General features: G+C 49.8%; 10 protein-coding genes across 10 annotated transcripts; 4 read left to right on the plus strand and 6 right to left on the minus strand.

The window, feature by feature from the left end:
- Nucleotides 1-1,579: 1,579 nt before the first annotated feature.
- N7471_012110 (KilA-N domain-containing protein) lies at nt 1,580-5,052 on the plus strand (the record flags this gene model as incomplete). Its single annotated transcript, XM_057284829.1, has 4 exons — nt 1,580-1,987; nt 2,537-3,491; nt 3,565-3,697; nt 3,756-5,052. The coding sequence occupies exons 1-4, from the start codon at nt 1,952-1,954 to the stop codon at nt 5,050-5,052; spliced, it is 2,421 nt and encodes an 806-aa protein (XP_057131095.1). The 5' UTR covers nt 1,580-1,951.
- A 1,128-nt stretch (nt 5,053-6,180) lies between these two features.
- Nucleotides 6,181-7,283, plus strand: N7471_012111 (uncharacterized protein; the record flags this gene model as incomplete). The annotated part of the gene is made up of 2 exons (XM_057284830.1): nt 6,181-7,091; nt 7,160-7,283. The coding sequence occupies 2 exons, from the start codon at nt 6,181-6,183 to the stop codon at nt 7,281-7,283; spliced, it is 1,035 nt and encodes a 344-aa protein (XP_057131096.1).
- Nucleotides 7,284-7,916: 633 nt separating this feature from the next.
- N7471_012112 (DUF803 domain membrane protein) lies at nt 7,917-10,461 on the minus strand (the record flags this gene model as incomplete). The annotated part of the gene is made up of 2 exons (XM_057284831.1): nt 7,917-9,650; nt 9,703-10,461. The coding sequence occupies 2 exons, from the start codon at nt 10,459-10,461 to the stop codon at nt 7,917-7,919; spliced, it is 2,493 nt and encodes an 830-aa protein (XP_057131097.1).
- A 1,026-nt stretch (nt 10,462-11,487) lies between these two features.
- Nucleotides 11,488-13,475, minus strand: N7471_012113 (putative Patatin-like serine hydrolase; the record flags this gene model as incomplete). Its single annotated transcript, XM_057284832.1, has 3 exons — nt 11,488-12,718; nt 12,771-13,356; nt 13,409-13,475. 3 exons carry the CDS (start codon nt 13,473-13,475, stop codon nt 11,488-11,490), a joined length of 1,884 nt encoding a protein of 627 aa, XP_057131098.1.
- Nucleotides 13,476-14,270: 795 nt separating this feature from the next.
- Nucleotides 14,271-15,612, minus strand: N7471_012114 (MOSC domain protein; the record flags this gene model as incomplete). Its single annotated transcript, XM_057284833.1, has 3 exons — nt 14,271-14,293; nt 14,357-15,542; nt 15,598-15,612. The coding sequence occupies 3 exons, from the start codon at nt 15,610-15,612 to the stop codon at nt 14,271-14,273; spliced, it is 1,224 nt and encodes a 407-aa protein (XP_057131099.1).
- Nucleotides 15,613-15,950: 338 nt separating this feature from the next.
- Nucleotides 15,951-17,765, minus strand: N7471_012115 (serine hydroxymethyltransferase; the record flags this gene model as incomplete). The annotated part of the gene is made up of 5 exons (XM_057284834.1): nt 15,951-17,095; nt 17,150-17,287; nt 17,347-17,440; nt 17,501-17,557; nt 17,616-17,765. 5 exons carry the CDS (start codon nt 17,763-17,765, stop codon nt 15,951-15,953), a joined length of 1,584 nt encoding a protein of 527 aa, XP_057131100.1.
- A 1,004-nt stretch (nt 17,766-18,769) lies between these two features.
- N7471_012116 (ankyrin repeat domain-containing protein) lies at nt 18,770-21,046 on the minus strand (the record flags this gene model as incomplete). Its single annotated transcript, XM_057284835.1, has 1 exon — nt 18,770-21,046. One exon carries the CDS (start codon nt 21,044-21,046, stop codon nt 18,770-18,772), a length of 2,277 nt encoding a protein of 758 aa, XP_057131101.1.
- Nucleotides 21,047-22,253: 1,207 nt separating this feature from the next.
- Nucleotides 22,254-22,831, plus strand: N7471_012117 (putative GPI anchored protein; the record flags this gene model as incomplete). The annotated part of the gene is made up of 3 exons (XM_057284836.1): nt 22,254-22,397; nt 22,448-22,530; nt 22,588-22,831. The coding sequence occupies 3 exons, from the start codon at nt 22,254-22,256 to the stop codon at nt 22,829-22,831; spliced, it is 471 nt and encodes a 156-aa protein (XP_057131102.1).
- Nucleotides 22,832-23,469: 638 nt separating this feature from the next.
- On the plus strand, nt 23,470-24,550 carry N7471_012118 (uncharacterized protein; the record flags this gene model as incomplete). The annotated part of the gene is made up of 2 exons (XM_057284837.1): nt 23,470-23,547; nt 23,690-24,550. The coding sequence occupies 2 exons, from the start codon at nt 23,470-23,472 to the stop codon at nt 24,548-24,550; spliced, it is 939 nt and encodes a 312-aa protein (XP_057131103.1).
- A 257-nt stretch (nt 24,551-24,807) lies between these two features.
- Nucleotides 24,808-25,869, minus strand: N7471_012119 (sterol desaturase family protein; the record flags this gene model as incomplete). The annotated part of the gene is made up of 1 exon (XM_057284838.1): nt 24,808-25,869. One exon carries the CDS (start codon nt 25,867-25,869, stop codon nt 24,808-24,810), a length of 1,062 nt encoding a protein of 353 aa, XP_057131104.1.
- Nucleotides 25,870-26,269: the final 400 nt, after the last annotated feature.

Raw genomic sequence — 26,269 nt, forward strand, 5'->3', positions numbered from 1 at the left:
TCTATTTTTTGCTTTTTCTCTAATTTTCTCAATTCTCTTCAACTGACTCTTTTGGAAAAACGCCCTCTTACTGGTCTCTTCGTGGTACTTGGCAGGGATTGGAGAGAGAACAGACCCTTGATCGACTTCAAGCCACCCGTATTTCGTGGTTCCTTCTGAGCCACTGATTTTCTCCTCTGCATCCCTGAGTGTGACGTGCTTCTTTCCTCTTTCTCTCTCCACTGTTACTCACGGCCCGCCTTAACGCCCAGATCGTCCCGAACCATAAAAAGAAGGAAAGAAAAAAAAAACAAGCCAACAAGGCCTTGGTATTATAATTGTAATAGATTGCATTGCAGTGGTCCACTTGAGTCGGCTATAGCCGTAGGTGGACTTTGAACAGACTTGAAGGTTGAGGACCCGGGGCGATCGACCGGTGGCCCCCTCTAACAGTAAGATATCCGAGAGGGGGACATGGCTCGGCCGATGTCCGGTGAGTGATTTGAATGCTTTTTTCTTTTGGCGCTGGGATTGATTTTAACCGTTTCTTTAAGATGGACCTTGCAGGTGTTAGCCTGTATTATCTGTACCCCAATTAGAGGGGAAATGGTGGTGCAAGCGCTGGCTCCAGAAGCGGGAGAGTGCAATCCGCAATCGACGGTGCAGCCGCCGCGCATTACCGGGCCTTTCTTTTTTTTTTTTCACTTTTCTCTGCAGCCGCTGACAGATGTCTTGCACGATGAAAGAGATATCGATCGGGACGAGATTTCAATTTCCCTACAATATAGTACCTGTATACGGAGTACTACTAGTATTCTTAGGTGTAATTTAGTATCTTAACCATGGTCTCCAACCACTAACGTTTCAACCGTGGATGTATTTCCCCCGTTCCTCTCCCCGGTCGACCGTCCATGGTTCACTGAGTGGGACCCGCGCGCGTGGAGACGAACCGTCTCAGCTATTTCTGAAGTGCCCCAGCCCTGTTATTGCATTTATGAAACACATTCAGGGCTTCTATATAGGATATATTCTATATACTTACTTAAAAACAGTGCATATTGTTCTAACAACTCTTGTAGTCTCACCCAGCCAGAAATAGTATCCAGAGTCCAGAGTAACCTCCAGAAAAGTAATAAATTAATTGAATCTGATCGGGGACTCCACTAAGGGAATCAGCTCCCAGATCCAGCGGGCCTATCCCGGCCGATCAGCATGTTGCTTTTCTGCCTGTCACACAGACCAGGATCCTCAGCTGGGAATATTTCTCTTGACTTGTCCCTGCAGTTTCTATACTAATTGGGAAATGTCAGTTAATACTTTTCAAGGTTTGTTTACTTGGCTGTTAATAATGGGAATGATTTACCTCTCTACCTTGACGCTTAACTTCTTGGTGATCCGGATGGTCCTTACTTGGTGGCGTAGAAAATAATATATAATATTTTCCCCCTCAAAAAAAGAACGAAAATAAGATAAAAAGAAATAGAAAAAAGAGATAATAGAAAAAAGAAAAATAGAAAAGAAAAAGGAAAACAGCAGATATCGAGTCTAGAGGATGATCTGAACGCACGGTTCTGGTAGTCACCTCTCTCTTTCCTCTCCACCGGGTCCACTGTGATTGATTCGATGGCCTCTCTCTCACTTTCTCTTTTTTCTCTCTTCTTCGTCTCTCCCTCAAAAGACGGGGCAAGCCGGGATTTTCTGCAGACAACATTCTTCTCTTTCTTCTCTTGAAAACCTTAGTCAGCTTCATCTTATCCTCCACTGATCGACTTTCCCGCTGCGGCTCAGCGTCATTTCGCCTTCACCTCTTTTCCCCTCTCTTAACCTAAGTTTCACTGTACGATTTGTACGATTTCCTTGTTTTATTTTTAAGGTCTCTTTTCCCTTTGCCCCATTTTTATTTTTTATTTTATTTGCTTTATACATTTGTTTCCTTTTCAAACGCCATCTATCCAGCCTGCAGTGCATAGGGATGCGTTTGCTGCACCACCCCAGCCTCCACCTTTCTGTACGTCTAACGCACTTCTCTTCTCAACCCCCCCATCCCTCGACTGTCTGAGACTTTGAACTTTCCCTCCCCCTACCTTCATCCGGCTTCGGCCTTATTTTATCATCCAATGCGCTCCAATTTGAGAGTTTCTTCTTCAATGACATGATTCCTGCATGATCTTGAAACGACCCCAAAACTTACGCATTTTTGTTTAGTTCCGCTGAAGCTTCCCCGAACTTTGATGTGTTCGATTGACGATTGTTAATGATTCTGATGACCATTGTGCTTCTCTGAATTCTTTTTCCAAGAAAAAAATCTTTATTGCGCTTCTGTCTAGGCCTGCCGAGTCTTTACAAAAGGTTTACGACTTACTACGAAGCTTCACTACGATTATTGCACGCCCCTGCATTGCCTGCATCTTGCATCACTTGCCATATATTTCTCCCCCCAACTGAACGTTTGATCCTGAAAGCCAGTTGGATATTTCGTTTGCAACTCTTTCTCTTTCTTTCCGTGCAACGTTCGCAAGTTCCTGTGGTTTTCCCATTCTGCGGCCTATATTGATAGCACGCTGGACGATATTTACGTCCGCTGCTCGCTTCATTCCTCCTCTATTCTAAACCGTTTATCCGTGCAACCGAAAAGCTGGAGCTGCCATCGATCTCGCAGGTCCATACCCGCGGTCCTGCTGACATCCCCTGGTACAACCATCACGCGGCAGAACGACCGTTATTGCCCGGCGACAAACTCCCCGCTCTCAGCCTGCCGACAGCCACCCAGGGCCTCTCCCGGACCGCCTATCACGATCCGTCTGTGACCAATTCCACCAACTCTAGCGCTCGCACGAGTCTGTCTGGTGCCTCCGTGCCTGTCAACGAACCCAGGAGCCCCCCGTCCTCTGCGGACCTGTCTGGGACCCAGGGCCGACTTTCCCTAGATTCTTCCGCGACTGAATACAGTCTCCCGCCTTCGGTCAACGAAGGATACTATCCTAGCCCGACTTCTCTCGGCAGCATGAACCAGACCCAGCAGTATATGGATGTCCACTCGCACATGTCTTCTGCTCAGTCATACGCTCCTCAAGGCGCAACCGCAGGTGCAATGTCCCACTATCAGTACCACGGGCAACCCCCTGTGATGCAGCCCGCCTCTTCTTACGCCCCGGCTGCTTACCCCCAATATGGATACGCCCCTGGCGTTACCTCACCCCCAACGGGACACCCACCAAGCTCTATGGGTGGCCAGATGCCGGCTCAGTTGCTGCCGTTGCCTGGTAAGCTCCAAAGCCAGAACGTGATCGATGATTATTCTGATCGTTATCAAGTGAGCAATCACAATGTGGCACCTCCGAGTGGGTATGGGAACAACACTGGTGCTCCGCTACAAGGGTTCGTCTTTGATGGTACCGGTCAAGTTGCCCCTCCGGGAGCAAAGCCCCGAGTGACAGCCACATTATGGGAAGATGAGGGGAGCCTCTGCTACCAGGTGGAAGCGAAGGGAGTGTGTGTAGCTCGTCGAGAGGGTAAGTTGATTCTGTTGGCAAAAGCTCAATTGGAAATATGTTTTTTTCTTTTTACTGACTTGTTGTTTTGCAGACAACCACATGATCAATGGTACAAAGCTGCTAAATGTAGCTGGCATGACCCGTGGTCGACGTGATGGAATTCTCAAAAGCGAAAAGCTTCGCCATGTTGTGAAAATTGGTCCGATGCATTTGAAAGGTGTCTGGTATGTATTTTGATCGCAGAGCATGCACAGCATCAGTCGCTAACTCTTTGCTCTTCAGGATCCCATTTGAGCGTGCTCTGGAATTTGCCAACAAGGAGAAGATCACCGATCTCTTGTACCCACTCTTTGTGCATAATATCGGTGGTCTTCTATACCACCCGGCCAACCAGACTCGGACAAACATGGTAGTGCAAGAGTCCCAGCAGCGACGTTTGGAAGGCCCTCCTCCGGGTCCCCAGCGCACTCCATCTGGCTCTCAGCAACCCCCGATTCACCATCACCACCCCTCTCTGCAGACGCCCATGTCTTCTCATATGTCCCAAGGCCCAATGAGTGGCCAGCCTGGCTCCAGACCAGGCCTCGAGCGTGCCAACACCTTTCCCACACCGCCAGCCAGCGCATCCAGCCTGATGGGCGTCACCAATCAAGGCAGTTCATACGAATGGGGCGGACAAGTGCCACACACACAGCCCCTGTCCATTGACACCACATTGAGCAACCAGCGCTCAATGCCAACCACCCCCGCAACCACCCCGCCGGGTAACAACATGCACGGCTTGCCTGCCTACCAAGGCCAGGGAGGCTACGACAGCTCCAAGCCCTACTACTCCGCGGCACCACAAACGCATGCCCAATACGCGCCGCACACCCCATTGACCAATTCAGGGATGTCCAGCTACGGCCAACCCTTGCCCGGTGGGTACATGAAAAGCGAGATGGCGCCACCAAACCCTCGCCCCGGTGCCTCAGAGCCCGAAACCTCCGAGCGCGACTCAAACCGCTACAGCCAGAGCAATGGGCCCGGCGAGCCCGTCGCCGAGCACGACCAGGAGTACATGCAAGACCACAACGCCGGCTACAACTCCAACCGCGGCTCCTACACCTACACCACAAACCCCTCCGTCAGCTCTCTGACCGGCGAGCACTCCCAGCTCACCCCGGAGATGACCAGCTCCCCGAGCCAGCAAAACGGCTCCGGTCGCATGACTCCGCGCACGGGCGCCGGCCCGCCTCCCCACTGGGCTTCGGGGTATAACACCCCTCCTCGTCCCGCTGCCGCCACTACCCTGTACAACGCTGTCAGTGATACGCGCGGTACCCCGGCCAACGGTGCTTCGGACCCTTACTCCATGGCCTCGACCACGGCCCCGGTCTACCCGGCTGGAAATGGCTCGTTGAGTGCGGGCAGCAAGCGCATGCGCGAGGACGACGATATCCGCCCCGAGAGTTCCGCTGAGTACGAGACCTCGAAGCGCCGCAAGACGATCACCGATTCTACTCTCGGTGGTCCGGTCGGTGGCCCACCTATTCTTCAGCCGATGAAGCCTAGTGGGGTCATGGCTCGTCATCGGTGAGTGTGTGTGTGATTCAGTTGTGACTTCTAGCTAGCTATCAGCTTGTCGTTCCAGTTCTTGTCTTGGTTCTCTTCTGGTCTTATTTGGTTTTTGGATTTTTTTTATTATCTATTGGTCTATTTCTCGGTCGGAGTTTGTTTTTCATGATAGACTGCGCATGCACAACCCGCATGGCGCGCCGCGGTCTCGTCTGCGTCTTACCACGAACATGTGGAGACCGGTAGACCCGGTGTCGAAACGAAACGAAGTTCATTTGTCTCTCTGCGTTTGTTTATGTTTTCAAGTTGATGAAATCTCTATTTCCGAGAATATCTAACTTGTGTGGGGAGAGGGGGAAGAACTAGGCCGCAAGATCTGTTCACGGTCCAACATTAGAGAAACATTTCTTGATACTTCCATGTTGAAAGACTTGTCACTTGTTGAAAGACTTGGATAGTGATCGCAAACCTCGATGACTACGATTTTGACGAATTTCTTATGAACGAATTTTCTTTGTGTGATGACTTGACCACGAGCCATCTTCATTAACGAGTTGTTTTTTTTCTTTTCTTTTCTTTTTGTCATTGATGCTTTATCATTTATGTCTGCGTGTTCTGGGGTTTGAAAAGGATATTCTTTGTGGCATGGCCTTGGCTCTGGTTTTACTCGCCTCTCTACTTCTCTGCGTTGCTATTGCTTCTGCTTTTGCTACTGCCACTCTACTAGAGAGATGATTATCATGGTAATGAACGGTTATGAACTCTGGGTCTGCATGCCTTTAGCGACATACAACGTTGGTTTTGTCCTGTCTAAATGGATTGTTCTTTTTCCGACTTTGGTGTCTTTTCTCTAGCTTGTAGATGTGATCAGATGTAGAGAGATAGCCACCGGCTTGTCTTAGGCCTCATTGCATTCAAATGTTCTACTTTGGACACATACTACCATCACGTGACTGGATATACCCTATCTAACCCAAAACAGCAAAATCAAAACACATCCGAACCATGGTTCATTCCTCTTCACGCCATGGCGACTTCTTGCCAAATTTCAAGTCAAACACAGCCACATCCCAGAACACCTCACCCCGAGCCAACGTGACACCTCAAATAACGAATAGAAACCCCCGCTACAAACCCGCAAGACCCAACCATGACAACCGACAGACCAAAACCACCCGCAAAACCCCAACCCTCAGAACCCCGAAACCACCTCCATGTCGACCCCTGGCAGTCAGCCTCAACAGGGCACCAGCGCGCAGCCGAAGGCGGCGGTTTCCTCGGCTCAACATCTTGGCGAAATGCGCGCTCGGCGAAATTGACCAGGCAGTATCGAAGTGGGGATTGTCTTCCAGGGCGGGGAAAGGGATTGGGAATGGGACTGGTACTGGGAGGTGGAGTGCGGAATACAGCAACGCAAGAGTCCACGCTCGTACCCGGTGCCTTCGATGGGAAATGCGCGACACAGTCGCCGCCTAAAATACCCGCTTCCGGTGAATGGGCGATGGTAGCTGGGGATGTGGCGAGGCGGAATGAACTCGGTGTTCGGGATATTCGATCGTTTATGGGTGTTAGCAAGAGGAAGGCTGTCGATGAGCCTGAGAAGGATACCAAGGCGGAAACGAAGAAGATTAAGAGTGTTGTTGGAGGGAACCGGAGTCTGAGTCCGGCTCGAGATGCGAAGGAAATGGACAAGCAAAAGGAAAAGGAAGAGGAAAAGCCTCAAATAGAAGACACCCCCCAACCCGAATCCCGCTCTGACGCCAGCCTCGATCTGAAATCCACTTCGCGTATCTTCGCCGGCGTTACGATCTTCATCAATGGCTCTACTCTCCCCCAGATCTCGGAGTACAAACTCAAACACCTACTCGCGTCGAACGGAGCCAAGACTTCTATCTACATAGCTCGGAAGACGGTGACGCATGTTCTCGTCGGACAACCCAATACCGGGGCTGCGAGTGGAACAGCTGTGTCTGGTGCAGGAGGAGGCCTTGCTGCGAGTAAGCTCCAGCAGGAAATTGCCCGTGGGGGTTGGAAATGTGTGAAGGTTGTTAGTGTGGACTGGTATGTACTATCATGATGTTGAATGACCGGCGAGGGATCTTTTCTGACGTTGAGTTTGTTATCAATAGGGCTCTCGAGAGTATCAAAGCTGGACGTCGTCTTGCGGAGTCCCGGTTTCCTGGTATGTATGTTGCGGCTAAGGGGCAGCGGAGTGTTGCTGGGATGTTTGGTGTACAGGGGGTGAAGAAGTAATCTTCTTTTACGTGAATATGGTTTACATTTGACGACTTGCTTCTTTTTTTGGTTTGCAATGCATATGGCATTTTGCCACGGATGGCGTTCTGGATAGAATAGCGTCATGGTTTTTTTTGGGTTGGGATGATGAATCTTCCAACTACGCGCACTTATGATACCCATTGATCTATGATCACATCGAATCTAATCTGATCGTCATGACTATGAAACATCTGCTTTGAAATTTCTCTCGTTTAGTTGGCTAATGCCCTACCGTTGCCAATATAACGTACGATGAATGTTGACTTCCAGTACTCTACTTTCGACATGACACTTGCTTGTACTTGAAGTTCTCATTTCATTAATCAATCATGCACCATTATAATAACATCCATTATATACAGAATCAAGATCAAAATCAAAATGACATGTACAGGCCGGTAATAAAACCGGGTTCGATCACAGAACACAAACAGTCAGAAAAAAAAAAACAGGAAAGAAGAGAAATATCAACAAAATATCAACAACATCCCCCAATAAGCGCCATAGCCATGCATAATACTATGTGAGAAAGAAAACAGGGTATATGCGTCATATATTAGAATCCAAGATGGTTATATAAGCCAGATAGATCGCGAAGCTTTCTCACATTCACCTGAACGAACTTCCCCTATCTCCCCGCGCGGAATATGTATCGCCGTCATGGCTGCTGTTATCAGACATATGCCGACGCCAGCCGCTCTTTTCGCGAGTCGGGTAGGTAGGCGGGGGGTCATTGTGGTCTCCTATCTCGCTAGAGATGGTCGTTACCATATCAGATTCCGAAGAAACTGATCTCAAGCCCGACGCATTGGTTGCGGTAGGCATAAGATCGAGGGTAGTGGTGGGAGTGATAGTATCAGGAAGTGGCGGGAGGGGGTTTGGATGGCGGTGGGTAGAGAAGGATGATTGGGCGAAAGGTGGGGCGCGAGAATGGGCGTGGACAGAAGAGGTTGTCCGTGTGCGAGTTCTGCTGCCGCTGCCCCTCGAGGAATGGTGTTTCCAGCCCTCTTCTCCATGGGAGATGAGTTCTGGGGACGAGGTGGTTTGTCGGTTGTGCGGGAGGTAGTAAGGGTTGTTGGCGTTGTTGGGCTCGGAGTAGTCGTGGTGATTATCCTCGTAGGCTGGAAATGCGGCAGTGGAAATGTTGCTGGACACGGAGTTGCCGTGTGATCGGCCTGCGAACATGGGCTGGGGCTCGCCAAGTTCTGACTCGCCGCTCGACCAGCGGTCTAGCTTCTCGTTCAGGAGTTCTTCTTCTGGTTGTGAACGACGTGAGTCGCCGTGAACGAGACCGAGTGATTCTTCCTCGGTTGCGTCCCTGCGCAAATCGGGTGCTAGGTGCGTTCGGCGTAGGATGCCACGGGGCGGCGAACCTGGTGTGGGTTTGACGGAAGATTCGCTGTCGGTCTTCGTACGGCCCATCATGTTGTTAAAAGAGAACTGGCGGCGGGCAGGGTTGGCGAGAGGCTCGGGTGCCAGAGATTCGGGCTTTTCGTCTGCCCATGATATAGACCGCGGCGTATCACTACGCGGACGGTTTGCGTGGAACGGAGCCTCCAAAGCTCCAGTCATACCGGCACCATGGTATTCGGTGTCAGCATTACCACTTTGATGTGCCATGTCTGTCATTCCCACCGAATGTGTGTTGGCGTTAGAACTTTTCTCGTCTTCTGTATTTACAGCCTTCCACTGGGAAGGATGAAGCACGCTGGTAGCCCGAGACCGAATGCTATCCATGAAAGAATGACCGCTTTGCTTGGTGTTAGGTCGGTGGTTCTCCTCATGCTCTTCAGCGGGCAACCGGGACATGCCCCACGGTGGGTGTTGTTGTTTGACCGAGGGTGTTCGCGGGGTGATTGGTCGTGACATAGTTGGTCCCCCGCCAATGATAGTCTTGCGCCGGCGCAGGCCATCCCATTCAATTATCTCATTCTCGCCTGGCACTTTCAGGGTATCTTCATGCTTGTCATGGAAGAAACGGCGAGCTTCATCTGTCTCCATAGTCCGGCGAGCAGTTGAAATGCGACGGATGATAGAGGCCGCACCACGAATCGAGTCTGCCTTGGGCTCAGACTCGGGCTCTTCTACCTCGGCAACCTCCCGGATCTGATCCAGATCGCCCTTGAAAATAGCAGCATCGGGGACGTCCTTGGCGGACTTGGATAGCTGCAGCAATACCACACCGGCACAGATTTGCATGAATCCAATGATCACGGTTGCAATCTGGATTCCTGTGCCCTTGAAGCCCTGGAACAGAATGGCGGAAGTGATAATGGTGGCGCTAGTGAACATCACATAGTAAGTCGGGGTGACCAGAGCGGCATTGAAAAGGTTAAGCGCTTTCTGTATGGCAGGGTTAGTATAGGCATGAGACACGAGGAGAGTGAAGACGTACATTGAGATAAATAATCTCAGTCAGTAGTGTTCCGATAACAAACACAAACAAGACATAGAGGAACCAATGCTTGAACTGCTCCTCGCCATTAATCTGAGCGAGAATAGCAGACCCCAAGCCCTGGGTAGCAACGACACTCAACCCACCAACCATGCTGCAAATACTGATATAAACAAACATGCTCGACTTTCCATAGCGTGGACCAACCCAAAGAGCCGTAAAAGCAGCTCCAATAATGATCAGTCCAGCATAGACCAGAAACCCAGGCTGAATAACAAAATGCTGCATGCTCTGAATATCCTTAACAGACGACTGCTCAGGCGCATTCATCGCAATAGTCACCGATCCAATGATACAACAGAAACAGCCAACCTTCCCCACGAAACTAAGCCGTTCCTTGAGGAAAATCGCTGACAGAATCGTCGTAATCACAACCGATAGCGCTCCAAGCGGCGTAACCAAAATCGCGTCGACGAATGCATACGCCACAAAGTTGCAGATCTCTCCAACAATCATCAACGTCATGCCAGTCCACCACCAGAAATTCTTCAGATATCCATATCCCTCACCAGCCTCCTCATTGTACTTCACGTTCGCCTTCAGCAGCCCGATTTTCTTAACCACGAACGAGATACCGATGAAGACGCCCGATGCGACAGCCAGCGAAACACCGACGGCCTTGTACACTGGCGGGCGGCCTGAGGATTCTGCGCGCGCGATGAGGTCGTTTGCATGTGATAAGGCGGTATTGGGATCCATGATTGTGGAGGTTGGAGATTAAAACCACACTGGCCAGCAGTGGGAAGAGGCGAGGAGTTGTGTCGCGTGGGCAGAGAGTACGTCCGAAGACGAGACTCAGCGACTATTTGAAACACTTGGTGACGCTGCCACGATATCGATAAAGACTGGGCGTATCGCCGGGGCGATTATCAACGAGGGGTGTCAACAACGGTGCCGAGTTTGGGTATCACAACAACTCTTGTGATAGGGAAATAATGAATAATTGTAATTTAGTATTAGCGATCGGGGAATGCTTCTGGAAAATTGTCCACGAGGGAAGGAAAAATGTGGGATTCCGCAAGGGGGGGAACGTCAGCCGTTGGCGCTATGACTCTGGCACTCAAATGGCAATCAGGTTTTAGGATTATCAAAGGAAGTAGAATCTACTTAAGACAAAGAATGAAGAATCGGAAGAAAAAAAAAATTATATTAAGAAAATAAAGTAAAGGGGAAGGGGAAGGGGGAATCGAGATGTACCTAAGACAAGAGGCTGGGCTATGTGGGGAAAGGAGGTGCTGGTACTCGTGGCGGCGAGTTCCAAGGTTTAGACAAATTAAGACTACGATCCGCAGGTACCTGGACCTTTTTGGCATCGGCCTATATTGCTTGGTTTATGTGGTGAATCTGCCCTTATAATATTAAGATCAGGGCAATTTACTTGCCCCTAACTACATTGTACATGCATATTTGTAGATGAAAGTGCCATGCTTGTTTTTTTTTTTCCTCACATAATTACTATACAGACCATCAATTCCCACATTTCAAGTCTCATAAATGTCGTCATTCATTACGCCCCAATCGAGGCCAGCACTGGCCATCTTTCGTAGGGGTTCAACTAAGATAAAAAAACCATAAATAGGATTGCATGCGCCCAAGACGCCCCCTCAGCCTTAATCAACCGTCTCAACAGAGGGGTATTCAGCAGGAAAGACACAAAAATAACGTAATGCACATGTAAAAACGAAAAGAAAAAAAAGTCTTGAGATGCAAGCACGTGAGAAGGGATCACCGCACATGGTAGCTAGGCTTGCGTTGCCGGTTCACCGTTGGTGGCGGCTCATCAACTGGGTAAGGAGGTCGGACTTTCGTGTTGGAGGTAGAGGATGGTGCTTGGGAGAATAGCGGTGCGGGCATAGCCACCCCACCGTCGTCTTCTTGAGCTGGGTATGGGATGGGCGTCTTGGGTGGCACTGGTGGTGCCATACCATTTAAGGTTGCAAAATACTCATCACTGCGGGAGGGCGAGCTCTGTTGTTGCGAGCTTGGTCGGCTTGCAAGCTCGTGGCTTCGACGATAATCACTGCCAGATTGCCGAGGTGAGGAAATAGATATGCTATCCTGAGGTGTTGGGTGAACCGGGAGCGTGTCCTCCGTTGGCGATGTAGTCACTACGGTTGGAATAGGTGGCGGTGCTTGTGAAGGTGGAGGGTGGTGTGCAAAGTCATACCCCGCAGGTAATTCCGCAGGTAGTTCGACAGCGAAGTGCGCAGGGGGTGGAACATGTGATTGGACGGGAGGAGAAAGCGAAAGCTCTTCATTCTCAAGATCAAAAGAGAGGTCGTCGCGATCCCCACCAGCTGCAGCGTGGCTCGCCAGACGGCGGTTCATGCGATCGATCTTAGCAAATCTCACACCTGCTTCTAGAATCATCTTCTTGACTTCAGGTCTGGCGAGATACTGCCGTGTGTTGGTGCTGATATCGGCTAGCCGGTTCCATTCGTTCATACCAAACTCGCCAACGCCGACCTCGACGTTGAGGCGGAAATAATTGTCTTTGCTGACATTACGTTTAGCAAGACGGTCTCGAAGCATATCATTGTGGATATCCTCGCAGCCCTCAATCTTCGTCATCAGTCGACGCCGCGCTTCAGCAAATGTGCCCAACGAGTCACCGAAGAAATCCTCCCACCATTCATGTTGTCGGTTATTGGTACCAGCTGGGCGCTTTCCAGTTCCCACACTGATAAAGACCCCAACGTCCCGACCTGGCCACTCATTCACAACAGCCTCATCAAGGATCAGCGGCGCGGGGTTGAATGTACCATGACCTTCATCAATAAAATGGTGTTGACCAATCTGGATGGGCTTGAAAGCAAGCCCCGTCGCAGATGTCGCACGTCCTGCTTGCCAGACAGTGCAGTCGAATTCTGGAGGAGGTTCTCGGCGGGAGTCGTAGGACCGTAGAAGGACAGCCGATCCTTTGCGTGGGGTGCCCTTGTACATAGCAGTAACCGCACTATATTTCATATCAGTACCAGCAACCCATATTTTCGCATGGTAGAACTCACGTTTTCGTCCGATTTTCTCGGTTATCATAAAGCAGTGCGTCTGGATTACCCCAACGCAACCCATTAAGAAAAACGGAGCCTCTTTGGCTTGTCGGGGACATTGGATGTGAAGCAGCAGCGGTGCTGAAACTGCCCCGACTAATAGAGCGTTGCGGAATAGAGGCTGGGCTGTATGGCAAGCTTGCCATAGAAGCCATAGAATCACGATTGGGGGCATTCCCCGTGTCATTTCCCTCCGCCTCGAACACTGTATGTTCCCGCACACATTCCCGGATCGCCTCCTCGAGCTTCGAGGCCTTAAACAAAGTCGAGCGGTAGGGAATACCAGCGATGGTCTTATCGGTCTCAAATACTTTGCGAGTCATGCGCACGTATACTTCTTTGCAAGTCTCGAGGTCCAGGCGGAGGCGACCGAGCATCAGGGCGATCAAGCCGCCGGTGCCGGTACCGGCGATCAAGTCGAAGTGATCGCAGGGTTTGGGAATCTGGTCTCGACGCGGAGGCTTGCCTTCGCATTCAACATAAGTTCGGTACATGAGTTCCTGGAGGAGAATAAGCATGGAGTAGCCACGAACACCACCGCCATCTGTTCAGGTCAGCTGAGTCTGATATACGCCGGGAAGAGAGATAATACTGACCTAGCGACAGAATCCGCAGCGGAGGACCCTTGGTGGTGTCCTTGCGGCGCAGATTGGCTGGATCCATGGCGACTGTAACAGTTATGTTTTGGAACGATTACGATCGCTCTTTTTTTTTCTGCTGCGGCAGCTTACCCGCGGCGGGGCTCAGCGATGCCTTATGCACCGGATCGCGGGATAATTGGCGCCTGACCGATCAGGTCTTGGAAAGAGGTAGAAGCGTCACACAGGTGAAACACAAGTCGAATGCAGCTCTGGCTGGGTGCGTGACAGTTCAACGTGAGAGTCGCAGTTTAGTGTGGACTCCAAATAGGCAGCGGCGTATGAGTGATGATTGGAGGGGCTTGAGCCACAGTCCCTGAATAGTTCGGTAAGGCTGGACTCTGGCTTGACCACAACGCAAATGTATAAGATGAGTCGAACGAGTCACTGAATAAAATCGGGAAGAACGAAACTGGACTTCAAGGTTACCTAGGTATTGCAAGTTATTCTTAGAAACCGAATCCAAGTCCACTTTCAGTTTGCTTTTCCATGGTTCAAGAAAGTCAGGTGACTACCTGGGGCAATTAGTGGCGGTGTCTGTTTATGACGTAACTGTGGCTGAGTAGTTATTCGCCAATGAAAATGCTTTCTTACGCTTCTCACTCGGGTTTCAGCTATGTTGTACGATCTACATAGTTTGATGCATAGAAATATAAGAAGAGTAGTCAGTACTCTCTCATTATTAAGACTAGCAAACCAGTTACAATTGTTCTAGGATGAAAATTCTGCCCGAAAGCTGTCTATTGTAATTCAAACCTCCAACATGACGTCAATTCCCCCGATATCTATGTACACAATACCGAGATGTCCATATCGATGTTCAATTCGTCATGCCAGGCCAATCTAAAGAACAAAATTAGTATTCGCTTCCAAAATCCTGCAGGAAAAAAAAGAAGAAACACTCACCAAAAATAGACCTCCTAGTTCCTTTCTCAGCAACCGCAACCTCATCCCCAACCCTCAGACTAATCCCCTCACCCTTCGGCTCCAAGAAAGCATACCTACCAAAGACAGGACTAAACTTCGCCCCTGAATCCACCCTGCGATCCTTCATCAACTTCTTAAGCACAGCACCAGACTCACCAGTCCCCATCTTCCCAGTCTCGTAATCGACATTAAGGCTCTGACAGCGTACGCAATTTCCCGTCAACAACAGCCTACTCGACCCACGCCCTAATCCAGCGCCCACAGTCAGAGCACCCCAAAAGTCCTCTTCGAAAGCCTCCCCAGCCCCCGAAACAACAATATTAGGCCGGAACTTCGTGCGGTCCATGTTTTCCCCGTCCGGCAGCCGCGCTGAGACATTATCAACGGATGTCTCAGAGATAACCAAATAAGGCGCACAGTCTGCAAAGGTAATGCGGTCCTCGTGCTGTGCGTACAGTATGTAAAAGTAATATAGCACCGCCGCACTAACAGTGAAAAGGAGCGTGGGCGTGAGACTGCGAGCTGTTTGGGGAGTTATCCCGTCGCGGACGAGAGTACCACCCTGAAGGAGTATGTTGATCGCGGATGCTATAATGAGAATCGGGAGGACCCGCTCCCATTTCCTGTTGGATCTTGTTAGACTTTCGCGTATTGTGCGCAATGCGGTCTTTTTGTCTCGCTTTGCCGGCGCAAGTGTGCCAAGCACCTCTCTTGAGTGCGGTCCAAGGTAGGCTAGGACTACGGGGTACCCGAAGCAGGCGCTGAACCAGTCGTTGTACTCTGTGCCCATGTTGTATCCTGTTGTCGGGCTCTTGTGCATTACAATTTTGAGAGGGCTGAGGCTTTTTGTGTTGGGCTGGAGTGGGATTTCCAGTCGATTGGTTTCGCGGGGTTTGGGAGCTGCGTCTGACAGAGGAGGGTGGTATGTGATATTTAATTTCCCGCCGTCCTTTTCTGTCTGCGGATACTCGATGTCGGTGTGGAAGAGGGCCATCTCTGGGAAGTGCGGGACATGCATGTTCTTCAAGGTCGTGGTGCCGGAGCCATCCTCGGCTGGGATGACTTTGAGGAGCATGAAGTGGCGGTCATATTGAAAGCCGCGTGTGGTTAGGATTCCCTCTGTGATTGTTGTTGGTCGGAGGGATTTAATCGGGTAGACGTAGAGCTGATGGTGGGTTAGTGTTCTGTTTCACGTCTTCTTCGTATTTCTGTGTTCGTACCTGGCTGACTTTCATGATTGTAGGTGGAATAGCCTTGCTTTAAATGAAGAGAGCAGTATGTCGTACCTCGCAGTACAAAAATTTAATCTGACAAGCCGATCTCGGGGAAAGATGATGACATCCATGGATCGGTCCCCGGTTTCCGTCCCGAATTAGACTTTGCGGAGTAAAATCCGCCTTTTTATTATCCTTTGGAACTTGGTATATTCTAGCATATTTATCAGGCAAGTTTATTTTTGAACTTGCTCGTTTCTAGGTCTTAAATAAAAAAAATTTAAAAAAAGTCTTTCAATCATATTCGTTTTCGAAATCATGCAAGGAAATATACAGAGGGAATCAAAAAAAGAAAACATCTACTGGTCCTCAGCCCACGGCAAGCTGAAGGTACCAACCCAGTCCTCGACCTCTTGGCGGAGCACAATAATCTCCGAGATCTCCTCACCCTCACCCACATACTCCAAGAAGGCCCTGACAGTATTAGGGTTCTTGACACCGCGGGACTGAGCCGACTCACGGGCAGCCTTGTCCAGCTTCTGGGTGATGGTGACCGCACGATCGACGATATCGGCGACGCGGGTGAAGTCCTCGGGCTGGAAGCCACGGGAGGTCATGGCCGGGGTTCCCAGACGCAGACCGCCGGGCTTGAGGGCGGACTTGTCACCGGGCACAGTGTTCTTGTTACTAGCGACACCGCACAGCTCGAGAACGCGCTCAACGCGAGCACCGTCCACGCCACGGTTCTTTAGGTCCACTAGCACCAGGTGGTTATCGGTGCCACCGGACACGATGTTGTAGCCGAGTCCACCGTTGCTGGTGGAAGCACCTAGGCGCTCGGCTAGAGCAGAGGCGTTGAGAAGTACTGTCTTCTGGTAGGCCTCGAAGTCGGGCGTCTGAGCCTGCTTGAGGGCCACGGCCAGCGCGGTGATAGTGTGGTTGTGGGGGCCACCCTGGTGGCCGGGGAAGACGGATGCGTTGATGGGGTTCTCGAGATCGTACATGACAGGGTTGCCCTTCTTATCAGTGCTGCGCACACCCTTGCGGTAGAAGATCATAGCGCCACGCGGGCCACGCAGAGACTTGTGGGTGGTAGTGGTCACGACATCTGAGTAGGGGAAGGGAGAGGGGAGCACGTCGGCAGCCACAAGACCCGAAATGTGGGCCATATCGGACAGCAAGTAGGCGCCCACGGAGTCGGCGATCGCGCGCATGCGGGGGTAGTCAATCAGACGGCTGTAGGCCGAGGTACCCGCGATAATCAGCTTGGGCCGGTATAGGGTGGCGGACTTCTCCAATGCATCGTAATCGATCAGACCAGTCGACTCATCGAGGCGGTAGGGGAAGGTTTCGAAGTATTTGGAGATGGCGGAAATCTTCTTGGTAGGGGTCTGATAACCGTGGGACAGGTGGCCACCGTGGGGAAGGTCCAAGCCCATGAGGCGGTCGTGGGTGTTGAGGAGGGCGGAGTAGGCCATGAGATTAGCGGGTGAACCGGACAGAGCTGGGGTGAGTTAGCCTTCGCATATAACATTGAACCACGTCGACTGTATCATACGTTGAACGTTCACTCCCCATTCCTCCGGGTTCAGGCGGAAGGTCTCCAGGGCACGCTGCTGGCACAACCGCTCGGAGGCATCAATGTGTTCGTTTCCTCCATAGTAACGAGCACCGGGGTATCCCTCGGAATATTTGTCTGAGTTGCGGTTAGAATGGTCTGTCGGACAAGTAGAGGCGGTCACCAGGAGTACATACTTTGCATAACACTGCCTAGGGCATCGAGAACAGCTTGCGATGTGAAATTCTCGGAGGGGATCAGGTTAATGAAGTGCTTTTGACGTTTTTTCTCCTGGAATGGTTTTAGCAGCTGGTCGGTCAATTGGTGAGCTCTCTATCAGCAATGACGCACCTTCTGCAGAATGCTATAAACGGCGGGGTCGGACTCCTCCAGAGAGGCCGCGAGCAGCTATCAAATGGTCAGTCTGCATATTTCGCTTGCCATTGAATCGATTCCGGCCACCAACCTTGTGCTGCGTATCGCGAGTGGACGACGCTACTCCCCGCGATTGGGCCAATCTGGGCACGATAGAGGCGCGAGCGGAGACAACGGCTGCCCGGGAGCTCCCAAGGGGGAGCAAGCGAGCAGCAGATCTACCACAGCGAGACAAATACATGATGAAGCTGAAGAAGGTCAATTCTCAAGCAGGGTATTATGTACTTAGCCCGATAGGAAAGCGACGGCTTTTAAACAACTGATGCTAGTCGGACGAGCACTGGCACCTTTCCGTTGCCCGCGGAAAGCGGGAAAAATGCACTATTCCCGTTCGAGCTCTCCGCCTGGTCCGTGCGCCAGCTGGTGGTTTATCTTCGCTCGGCAAAATTTTCCCCTCCTTTTCTTCTTCACACAACTAAATCCAAGATGAAGAAACGGCGTTTTAATCTGTGTCAGCACTCGTCGGTGACGGCTGGACTTCGGTCTAGCTGGCGCTGGACGGGCGCTGCTGAAAGGTCCCACGCCTCTTAACCATCCTTTGAGGGGCCAGTAACATCCGATTGGAATTGTTGTGTTGGTTCACCTAGGGATTCGACTATGTTAGATCCACATCTCCATGAACCCCTTCGTGGCAACAGTTCCACTGGTTGTCGACACTCAAGTACAACGAGGACATACGATTCTCGTATGCTCTGAGTGACTCTCGAGTACAATTAGCTTCACAGTATATAATCGCTACTATTAGTTTTAATGATTTGGTCTCTTCCATGTTCCTGTCTCGCATTCCCCTCTTATACGCCACCCTCACAATACACGATGTAGTGAGATCCACTACATTGTTCAGCAAGGGATCAGGCATAGTGTTGATACACAATCCAAAGAATATATGACACATAAGCCGTGTATATACTATTATCGTAGGGCGATAATCATTGCACTGAAGGATTGCCAATCCACTATGTTTGTTGTATGGACTATGACAAGAATAGAACTGTATTGACCTTGTTCACCCCTATTTCGTATCCCATCTTACATTGCTCATCACGTTGCCATTATCAACTTTAACTTGATACATACTCACGGTACAATTGGCCATCATATCCATTCAAACAAGATTCATAGCCAATGCTAGCCTAGGAAAACGACACAGTAGTCATGAATACAATCTAGTTCCCAACCCCGAACTCACTTTCTGTAGAGATTTCTAGTCCGCTTAGCGTAGTATGCGGCAAGTCGTTTACCGACCGTTACATCTGGTGTTTCCGGTATAAAAAGCGCGCCAAGTTTAAGTATGAGCTCCTTCTGCGTGATAGTCTGTCTATCAATGACTCTCAGCATAAGCCAAACGAGATGGTAATATCCTCGTTCTGTAGCTATTGCCAATGGAGTCTGAAAGACAGAAGACCCTGCAAGGGGTTCTGCACCTTGTTCCAACAAAAACTGAACGAAAATGTCCGTATTGCCTGGACCTGGTGCAACCCCAGTCTTGATCAGATGATCAAGAGGCGACTTTTCTAGAGGTGAGTTTCTCAGTTCGCTGTATGCGCCGTCTTCTGGGGGCAGATCCGAAGTAGTTACACCGGTAGTTGTATCTGTCTTCGGCGTTGGAGACGTGGGTATCGCCATTCCTAATATGTTTCGATCTCCTGGGGAAGCAGATGGAGAATTCAACAATCCTCTGTCCAGCAGGAGCTTAAACACTGGGAAACGTGCGCTAAGGACAGCAAGATGTATGGCTTCCTCGGCATCTCGGCCTCCTGGAGAAACGTTCAGTCCATGGTCCAAGACAAGTCTTGCCATTGCTTCACCCCCGTTCATTACCGCTACTAGGAAGGACTTGCGATCCCAATGGTCAGCGCCAATGGTTGGCAATGGTATGCCTCTCTCTAGGAGGATTTGGACTGCTTCGGTACAACCGGTTTCGATGGCATTCTGAATGACAAATGTACTTATGGGTTCTGTCACCATTCGTCCTGTGCCCCCAGGCATATGATGGATTACGGTAATCGCATCGGTCTCTGGATCCCGCTCGGTTCTGATTCTGGCTTTTGCTGCTGGCAGCAATAGATCCGCACCTCGATTAAGCAGGAGGCCGAAGATATCTGGGTATTTTACAGCCCAATAGATGCACGGCAGGTCACCGACCTCCTTTTGACAGCAGTGCCATCGTCCTATACCATTTGGCTCTGCGCCGTGGTTGAGGAGAAGCTCCACAATATCCAGGTGCCCTGATGCAACTGCATGGAGAAGCGGGAAGGGTTCTTCGTATTTCGACGGGGGGTTGTAGCTTGCGTTATAAGAAAGCAGTAGCTGCACAGTGCTATAGTGACCTCGACCGGCTGCGAGCGATATAGCTGGGAGACGCTCTCTGAAGAGGCCGGAACTTTTGGTTGAAAAGAACGGGTACGGAATAGCTGCGATTGTATCCACTGGACAGCTCTGGCCGAGGATTTGTTCTACCATGTCGTCCCATCCACAGGCAGCAGCGGACAACAAAAGCAATTCTTGGTTCCGGCCTCTCGATCTGATCATCTCCTGCAGATCGGTGGATTCACGGAGGAGCTGAGCCACAGCATAGTTTTCCAAAGTGGAAGCATTTGCCAGTGGGAGGACATTGATGCCGGCCGGTTCCTCGGGGAATGGATTCGCCCCATGGGCAAGTAGCATCTTGGCTATCTCTGGATCGCGTAGGCAAGCGGCGAGAGCCATGGATGACCGACCTGGCGGCCGTATCACGGGCTGTATCTCGGGCTGTATCTCGGGCTGTATCTCGGGGAAAACTCCTTTTTCAAGCAGGAACCGAACCACACTGGTGGATCCTGCCTTGATTGCTTTGCATAGAGCATCCTGCTGTTCACCAAGGTCGATCGACCCAAGACCACATCCATTCTCCATAAGAAGTTTGGTGATACCAAGGTGCCCTCGCCTCACTGTGTAAGTCAGCATTGCCTTGAATGTTAGACGGTCAGTAACCGCCCCATGATCAAGTAATAATTTGACAATTGGCTCAGAGCCCACGCGCGTGGCTTCCTCGACCAGGTTGATACTGTCGTCATTCCAGGCTTCGCTGGAGGCTTTCGCCTCAGTGTCCCAGTAGGCAACCCGATTGGGATCAATGCCATGCTCCAGCAACAGGCGCACTATGGCTTGTTGATTTCGTAATGTAGCTACATACAAGTACTCCCATCTTTTGTGGTATGTTTTCTCCGGGAGCCTCGCTTTGAGTGAGAGCCGTGCAGTTGCTATGTTGCCACTTTTCGCTGCCCAAAGCAGCGCACGGTTGGAGTAAAACTCGGCATCCCATTGATAAAGGGAGGGGTTCAGGAGCAGATATAGCGCTTTGCATGCTTGGACAAAAGAGTTGAGAGACCACAAGTCAAGGGAGAAAACATCTGTCCTTGGATCAGGGGGGAGTTGGAGAAGTGAGGGTTTTGCAAGGCAGAGAGACTGTATAGACCCCATTTGTTGGGTATGGACTGGAAAATGAGGTGGATAATCTCAAGTGGTAGATCTAGGAGATGCATTTTGGGCTAGAATAGTCTGATAAAACATATTGGACTTTATTCCAACCTTCCAAGGTTAGAAAGTTCAGATAGCTAATAAAGCGGTCAACGAGTCTTGTACCCCGGGTACCCCATCATTCTTGCATAATCACGATCTCTTCACCTGGGCAGCCCTGGAGGAAGTAATTAAGATATCTGATTTTAGAGTAACTAATTCTTAGTTTCTACAGTTTCATGTGCCATGTATAATAAATTCGAGAATTAAAAAAAAATAGTTACTCAGAAGGCATCTAGAACAGAGGATATAAAACATCAATTGCCTATTTTGGGTATTTATTTTGATGTCTTCTTTTTTATATCTCTCCCGGAAATTATATATAACAGAGTCCATGAAAAAACAGTCTAGTCTTGTCTAAAAGGGAAAACAAGAAGCCATTTACAACATATTGTGGAGATGACAACTCTTTATACGATTTTTTTGAGAGTATATATATATTCAACCAACCAGGTTAGACCTTTATTAAAATATAGTTTAAGAGAGGAAGTTTTTAAAGTCCTTAAAATATGCCTAGGTGGACGATACAAAAGATATAAAAATTCCACAATATCATAATAAGCCGATCAAAGCACCTAGAACTACAAATCGCCAGTGCCCAGAGAAATTGGTCCAACCCTAGCAGCCCACCATTCCCAAATGGGAAAGGATCCCCCGGGCCACGCACCTTGAACCGGTTCCTGAGAGCGTGCGCTTAAGGTGAGGAGGACGCTAGGGAGGAAGTGACTTTGGTCTTCATAATAATTTGGCTATAGCGTTAAGTACCTTTTCCCAAGTTCCCCCAATCTACTGTTGTTTATTTTTTTTCCCAGTCTCTTATTGCCACACTATTGTCTCTGCCCCTTTTCCTTTCCCACAAGTGTTTCCCTGGGGCCCTTAGTGGCACGGGTACCTGAATCTCATTTAATTAAAATCCTAATTTAATCTACAGGATTGGTTATAAACTCTCCTGACTCCCCCCTTCTCTTCCCTCCCTCTTCACCCACGCTTACATTCTCTAAATCCCCGGTTTTCAACCGATTACATTCTTTTAAACCCTGCCATTCTTTTACATATAACCTTATCTTTGAACATTTTTGGAATTCCAATCATCTCTATCAACTCTATCACAATGCGTTTCTCTATTGCCGCTCTCGCTCTCGGTGCCGCTGGTGCCATGGCCGGTGTTGTCACTGAGACCGTCACCGATTACACCACCTACTGCCCTGAGGCCACCTCCATTGTGCACGGAAGCCATACCTACAGCATCTCCACCGTATGTTTACCTTACCAACAAGTTCGCCACGCATACTAACAGCATCTCAGCCCGGCCACATCACCATGACCCACGGTCCCTACACCGTCACTCGTCCCATTCAGAGCTCCACCGTGACTGAGTGCAACTCCTGGTAAGAATTACTCTCTATTCAGCATGACCAATCAATTCCAATCTAACACATTCCTAGCTCTTCCACCCCCGCGGTCTCCACCCCCGTGGCCACCAGCAGCGTTCCCCTCATCCCCGTCGTCCCCAGCGTCGCCACCTCCACCCCTCTGGTCCCCAGCGCTGGCCCCACTGGCGTGCCCAGCGCTCCTTCCAGCGCTGCCACCCCCTCCCAGCCCGCCTTCAACGCCGGTGCCATCAACGCCGCTACCGGTGCTGGTGCCGGTCTGGCTGCCGTCTTCGGTGCCGTTGCCCTCCTCCTGTAAATCAGTTGAGTGTGTCAATGGTATCATGAAGAGATAGCATTGTGACACTGGTGTTATCGCTTTGATGATATCTGCACAATGCTATTGGGTGTTTACGGCTGTGGGTTCTTCTTCTGGTGTATATGTCTTGTCTACGTCTTCTTAGATAATACATAATGAGCCCTCTTGGGTTAACTTTTCACGTCTGCCTTTCTTGTGGAGCTTATTCTTTGTTGGTTTTTGCGCATTATTCTCCTGGACATACCGCTTTTTATTATATTCACATCTAACTTCGATCAAGAATGATCTCTTACTTTCTACTTATTTTGCTTGTTTAATGTAGAACTATCTATAGATAGTCATCAACTTTTATACATTCGACGTCACATCAACCATCACCATCATCTTCATACCTCGCCATCTTTATTAGTGCACATGCATCTGATACCCGTAAACTATATCAAGTTTGATATGAACGTATGTCCCCTGACCTTATTTGTTGCTCTTATTTGTCGTTCTCAGCCATGCACAGCTATAAATTGATGTCAATACTCTGTCTGCACAGCGATTCATCATCCTCTCCATATCTGTATCTTCCATCATCCCCTTTGCCCAATAGAAACCTTTAATATCTCTTTTTCATCACCAATCTGACCAAAATGATGCCGGCTATTCCAAAGGAAAAGGTCCAGACTTCAGCCCGCCTCAAAGATCCCACCCATGGTAAACAGGTGAAGGTCTGATTTTGCGGCTTATCTCACTTACATCAAGAGTTCAATAGCCTTAAGACTATCTATATTGAATACCCTACCCCTTACAATCAAATATGCGGCACAGCCTATGGATGATAACAAATATGCTGACATAAATATGCCCTAGGATCTCTTCGACGTCAACTCTTCTGACTCGGTTGCGACCACTGCGACCAAAAAGCGCAAGAGAGAAGTTCGATCTGGGGCCAAGCATCTGCGGATGAGTTCCTCAATGGAGACCATATCCCCCGGATCGATCCACTCTAAGACCTCTAAGACCTCTAAGACATCCAAGGGCTCGCACAAGCGCTCGCCAAACAAGGAGCGCAAGAGAGACAAAGGTGCGAGCAAGTCTGTCATATCGCGTGGAATGCAACAGTCCACATCTCCCGAGCCCACTCGGCTTGAACGCTCGCTCAAGCCGTCATCGGACCAGAAAGCCGCGAAGGACGCTACTTCTACCAAGCCCACGCACCCATTTGAACTCACAGACCTCCCGCCTTCTGAATTCATCCACCCCCGGGATTTGGAGTTGGACCTATTCAACTGCGAGTCCGACGAGAGGGAGACTTCACACGAGCCAGTCTCCGACTACCTGCCCGAGCAGCACAACGAAGAAGTTCCCACCCCATACACTTCGGCTTTGCGCGTGGTGTCGCAGTACAACCAGCGCACCTGGAGCCAGAGTGGGAGCAAGTGTGAGACCTGGTTGGCGCGCCAGATGTACGATGAGCTGGACTATATCTCTACGCGTATTGAAGACATTATGCATGGGATCAGGGTGATGCTGGAGCATAGAGGGGCGAGGGATGATTTTGAGGATCTTGGTGATTGTTATTTTGAGGCTGAGGAGTCCCCTGGTGCGTTCAAGGGTAGTGGTCCTGAGAATCCGTTGGAACTGAGTGATGGGGATGATAATGCACTCTTTGTGGGATCTGATGAACGCCCTTGCTCTGATGAGTTTAGTGGCTTGTCTGCGGATGAATAGATGGGGTTGTTCACTTTTTACTCAACTACGATAGCTTGCTACACATATTGCAATAATTTCATATTTGGTGTTCCTCTCCATTGAATATCTTAGTATGCTAATACGATGATGATCAAATGCGCTCAAAAATGGAACTCTTATAGTAGATGCTGATCGGTAACAGAGCCCTAGAGCTCATGCATATTCATTATTTACTCGCATCTCATGTACCAGTGGTCATATCTCGTATCAACATAGCTCATTTCTATATTCAAACTTCACAGAAGAGGCATCGTCACACGATTTGTGTAATCAACATTCTCTTTCACACTTTCGATGCGCTCATGACAAGTGCCAAAAATCCTATCCCAAAGACGAGTCTGCTTGCCATAGTTATGGCTCTTTCTCCATCCATAGCGGTGATGTAAATCATGGTCTTCAATCACCAACTCAGCGTCAAACATTTCCAGCAGCCAATTCACAGTAGAGGGTGCACCACCATGAAGTCGAAGCCCACTATGACCGATAAACTCTGAGAACGCAATATATTGAAAGCAAATCCACCACCCGTAAAAACCCATAGGCAGCCCAATAATCTTCAACGTGGTATACGCAAGAAGCGGAATACCCGTAATATCCATAAATTCCTGCTCATGGTCGGCGTATGCTGAAAGCAAAGGATTGGGATGTTTTGTCAGGTGGTGTCTACGGTGGAACTTCCACAAAGGGCCCACCGAGTGCATCATACGGTGATACCAGTAGAACCAAAAGTCGACCGTGATACTGTATAGGCCGATCTCCAAAGGAAGCCACTTCCATTCCAGTGACGACGGTGTCTCTCCCTGTCGGTACGTAAGAAATACAGCCATCACCATACGCAGCGTTGAGGTGGATATAAGCTCCCGTATCACCTTGCTAACGCCAACATCCGGGATCTCATCCCGAGGATGCTTGTCGCCATCCAAGAAGCCATAGACTTGGCCTAGGCGGCGCATGATGTGCATTTCGTGGATGCCGTTCAGCTTAAACGCACTAGAATACAACGCAAAGGCACCGATTAGGTGCATGTTCTGGCCGGTGTAGGTTGTGTAGGCGTGGTGTAGTGCGAGCGGGATCGCGGCGTGTAGTAAAATCCACAAGTGGACCGTCCATTCTCGTATGGCGGGTATTTTATCTTTCTTGGAGAAGATTGGAACTTCCGCGTCAAAGTCAATGAGATGCAAGCCAAGGAGCTCAATCATCCAGTGCGAGGAGTTCCATTGAGATCGGTCATGGCGCCAGGTAGATACCATGGAATCTGCCGGATTGCGCTTGATGGTGGTTGTGGTTTGGGTAGACATTCTTACTTGATTTTGAATTTCACCTTAAGAGATAATGTTGACTATAGGGAGATCTATAGATTCTTATATACCTGTGTCCGTTCAAATTTGTCTTGTATAGCCGCATACGTGAAGTCATGATCGACACACAACCCTCAAACAGGAGACGTTGCCAGAACTCTATAATTTTTTGAACGAATCAATCAAGACTGATCGAGGCGTTGGAGAGCCCTAAAAAAGAATGGAGTGCGAGGAGCTGGGATCTTGTAACGCGGGGCATCAGGACCTGTGATTGAGTCGTCTGCCTCGGTCCGGATATCTACGGGGAAGGGGTGAATTCCTTGATGCGGGGAGCAGATGAAATTTTCATTTGATTTATTGTCCACCTAGGCATGATCTTACTCAACTCGTGCTGGTCTCA

This window comes from Penicillium samsonianum (assembly GCF_028829775.1).
Source record: "Penicillium samsonianum strain IBT 33392 chromosome Unknown utg000007l_segment0_segment0, whole genome shotgun sequence".
NCBI lineage: Eukaryota > Fungi > Ascomycota > Eurotiomycetes > Eurotiales > Aspergillaceae > Penicillium > Penicillium samsonianum.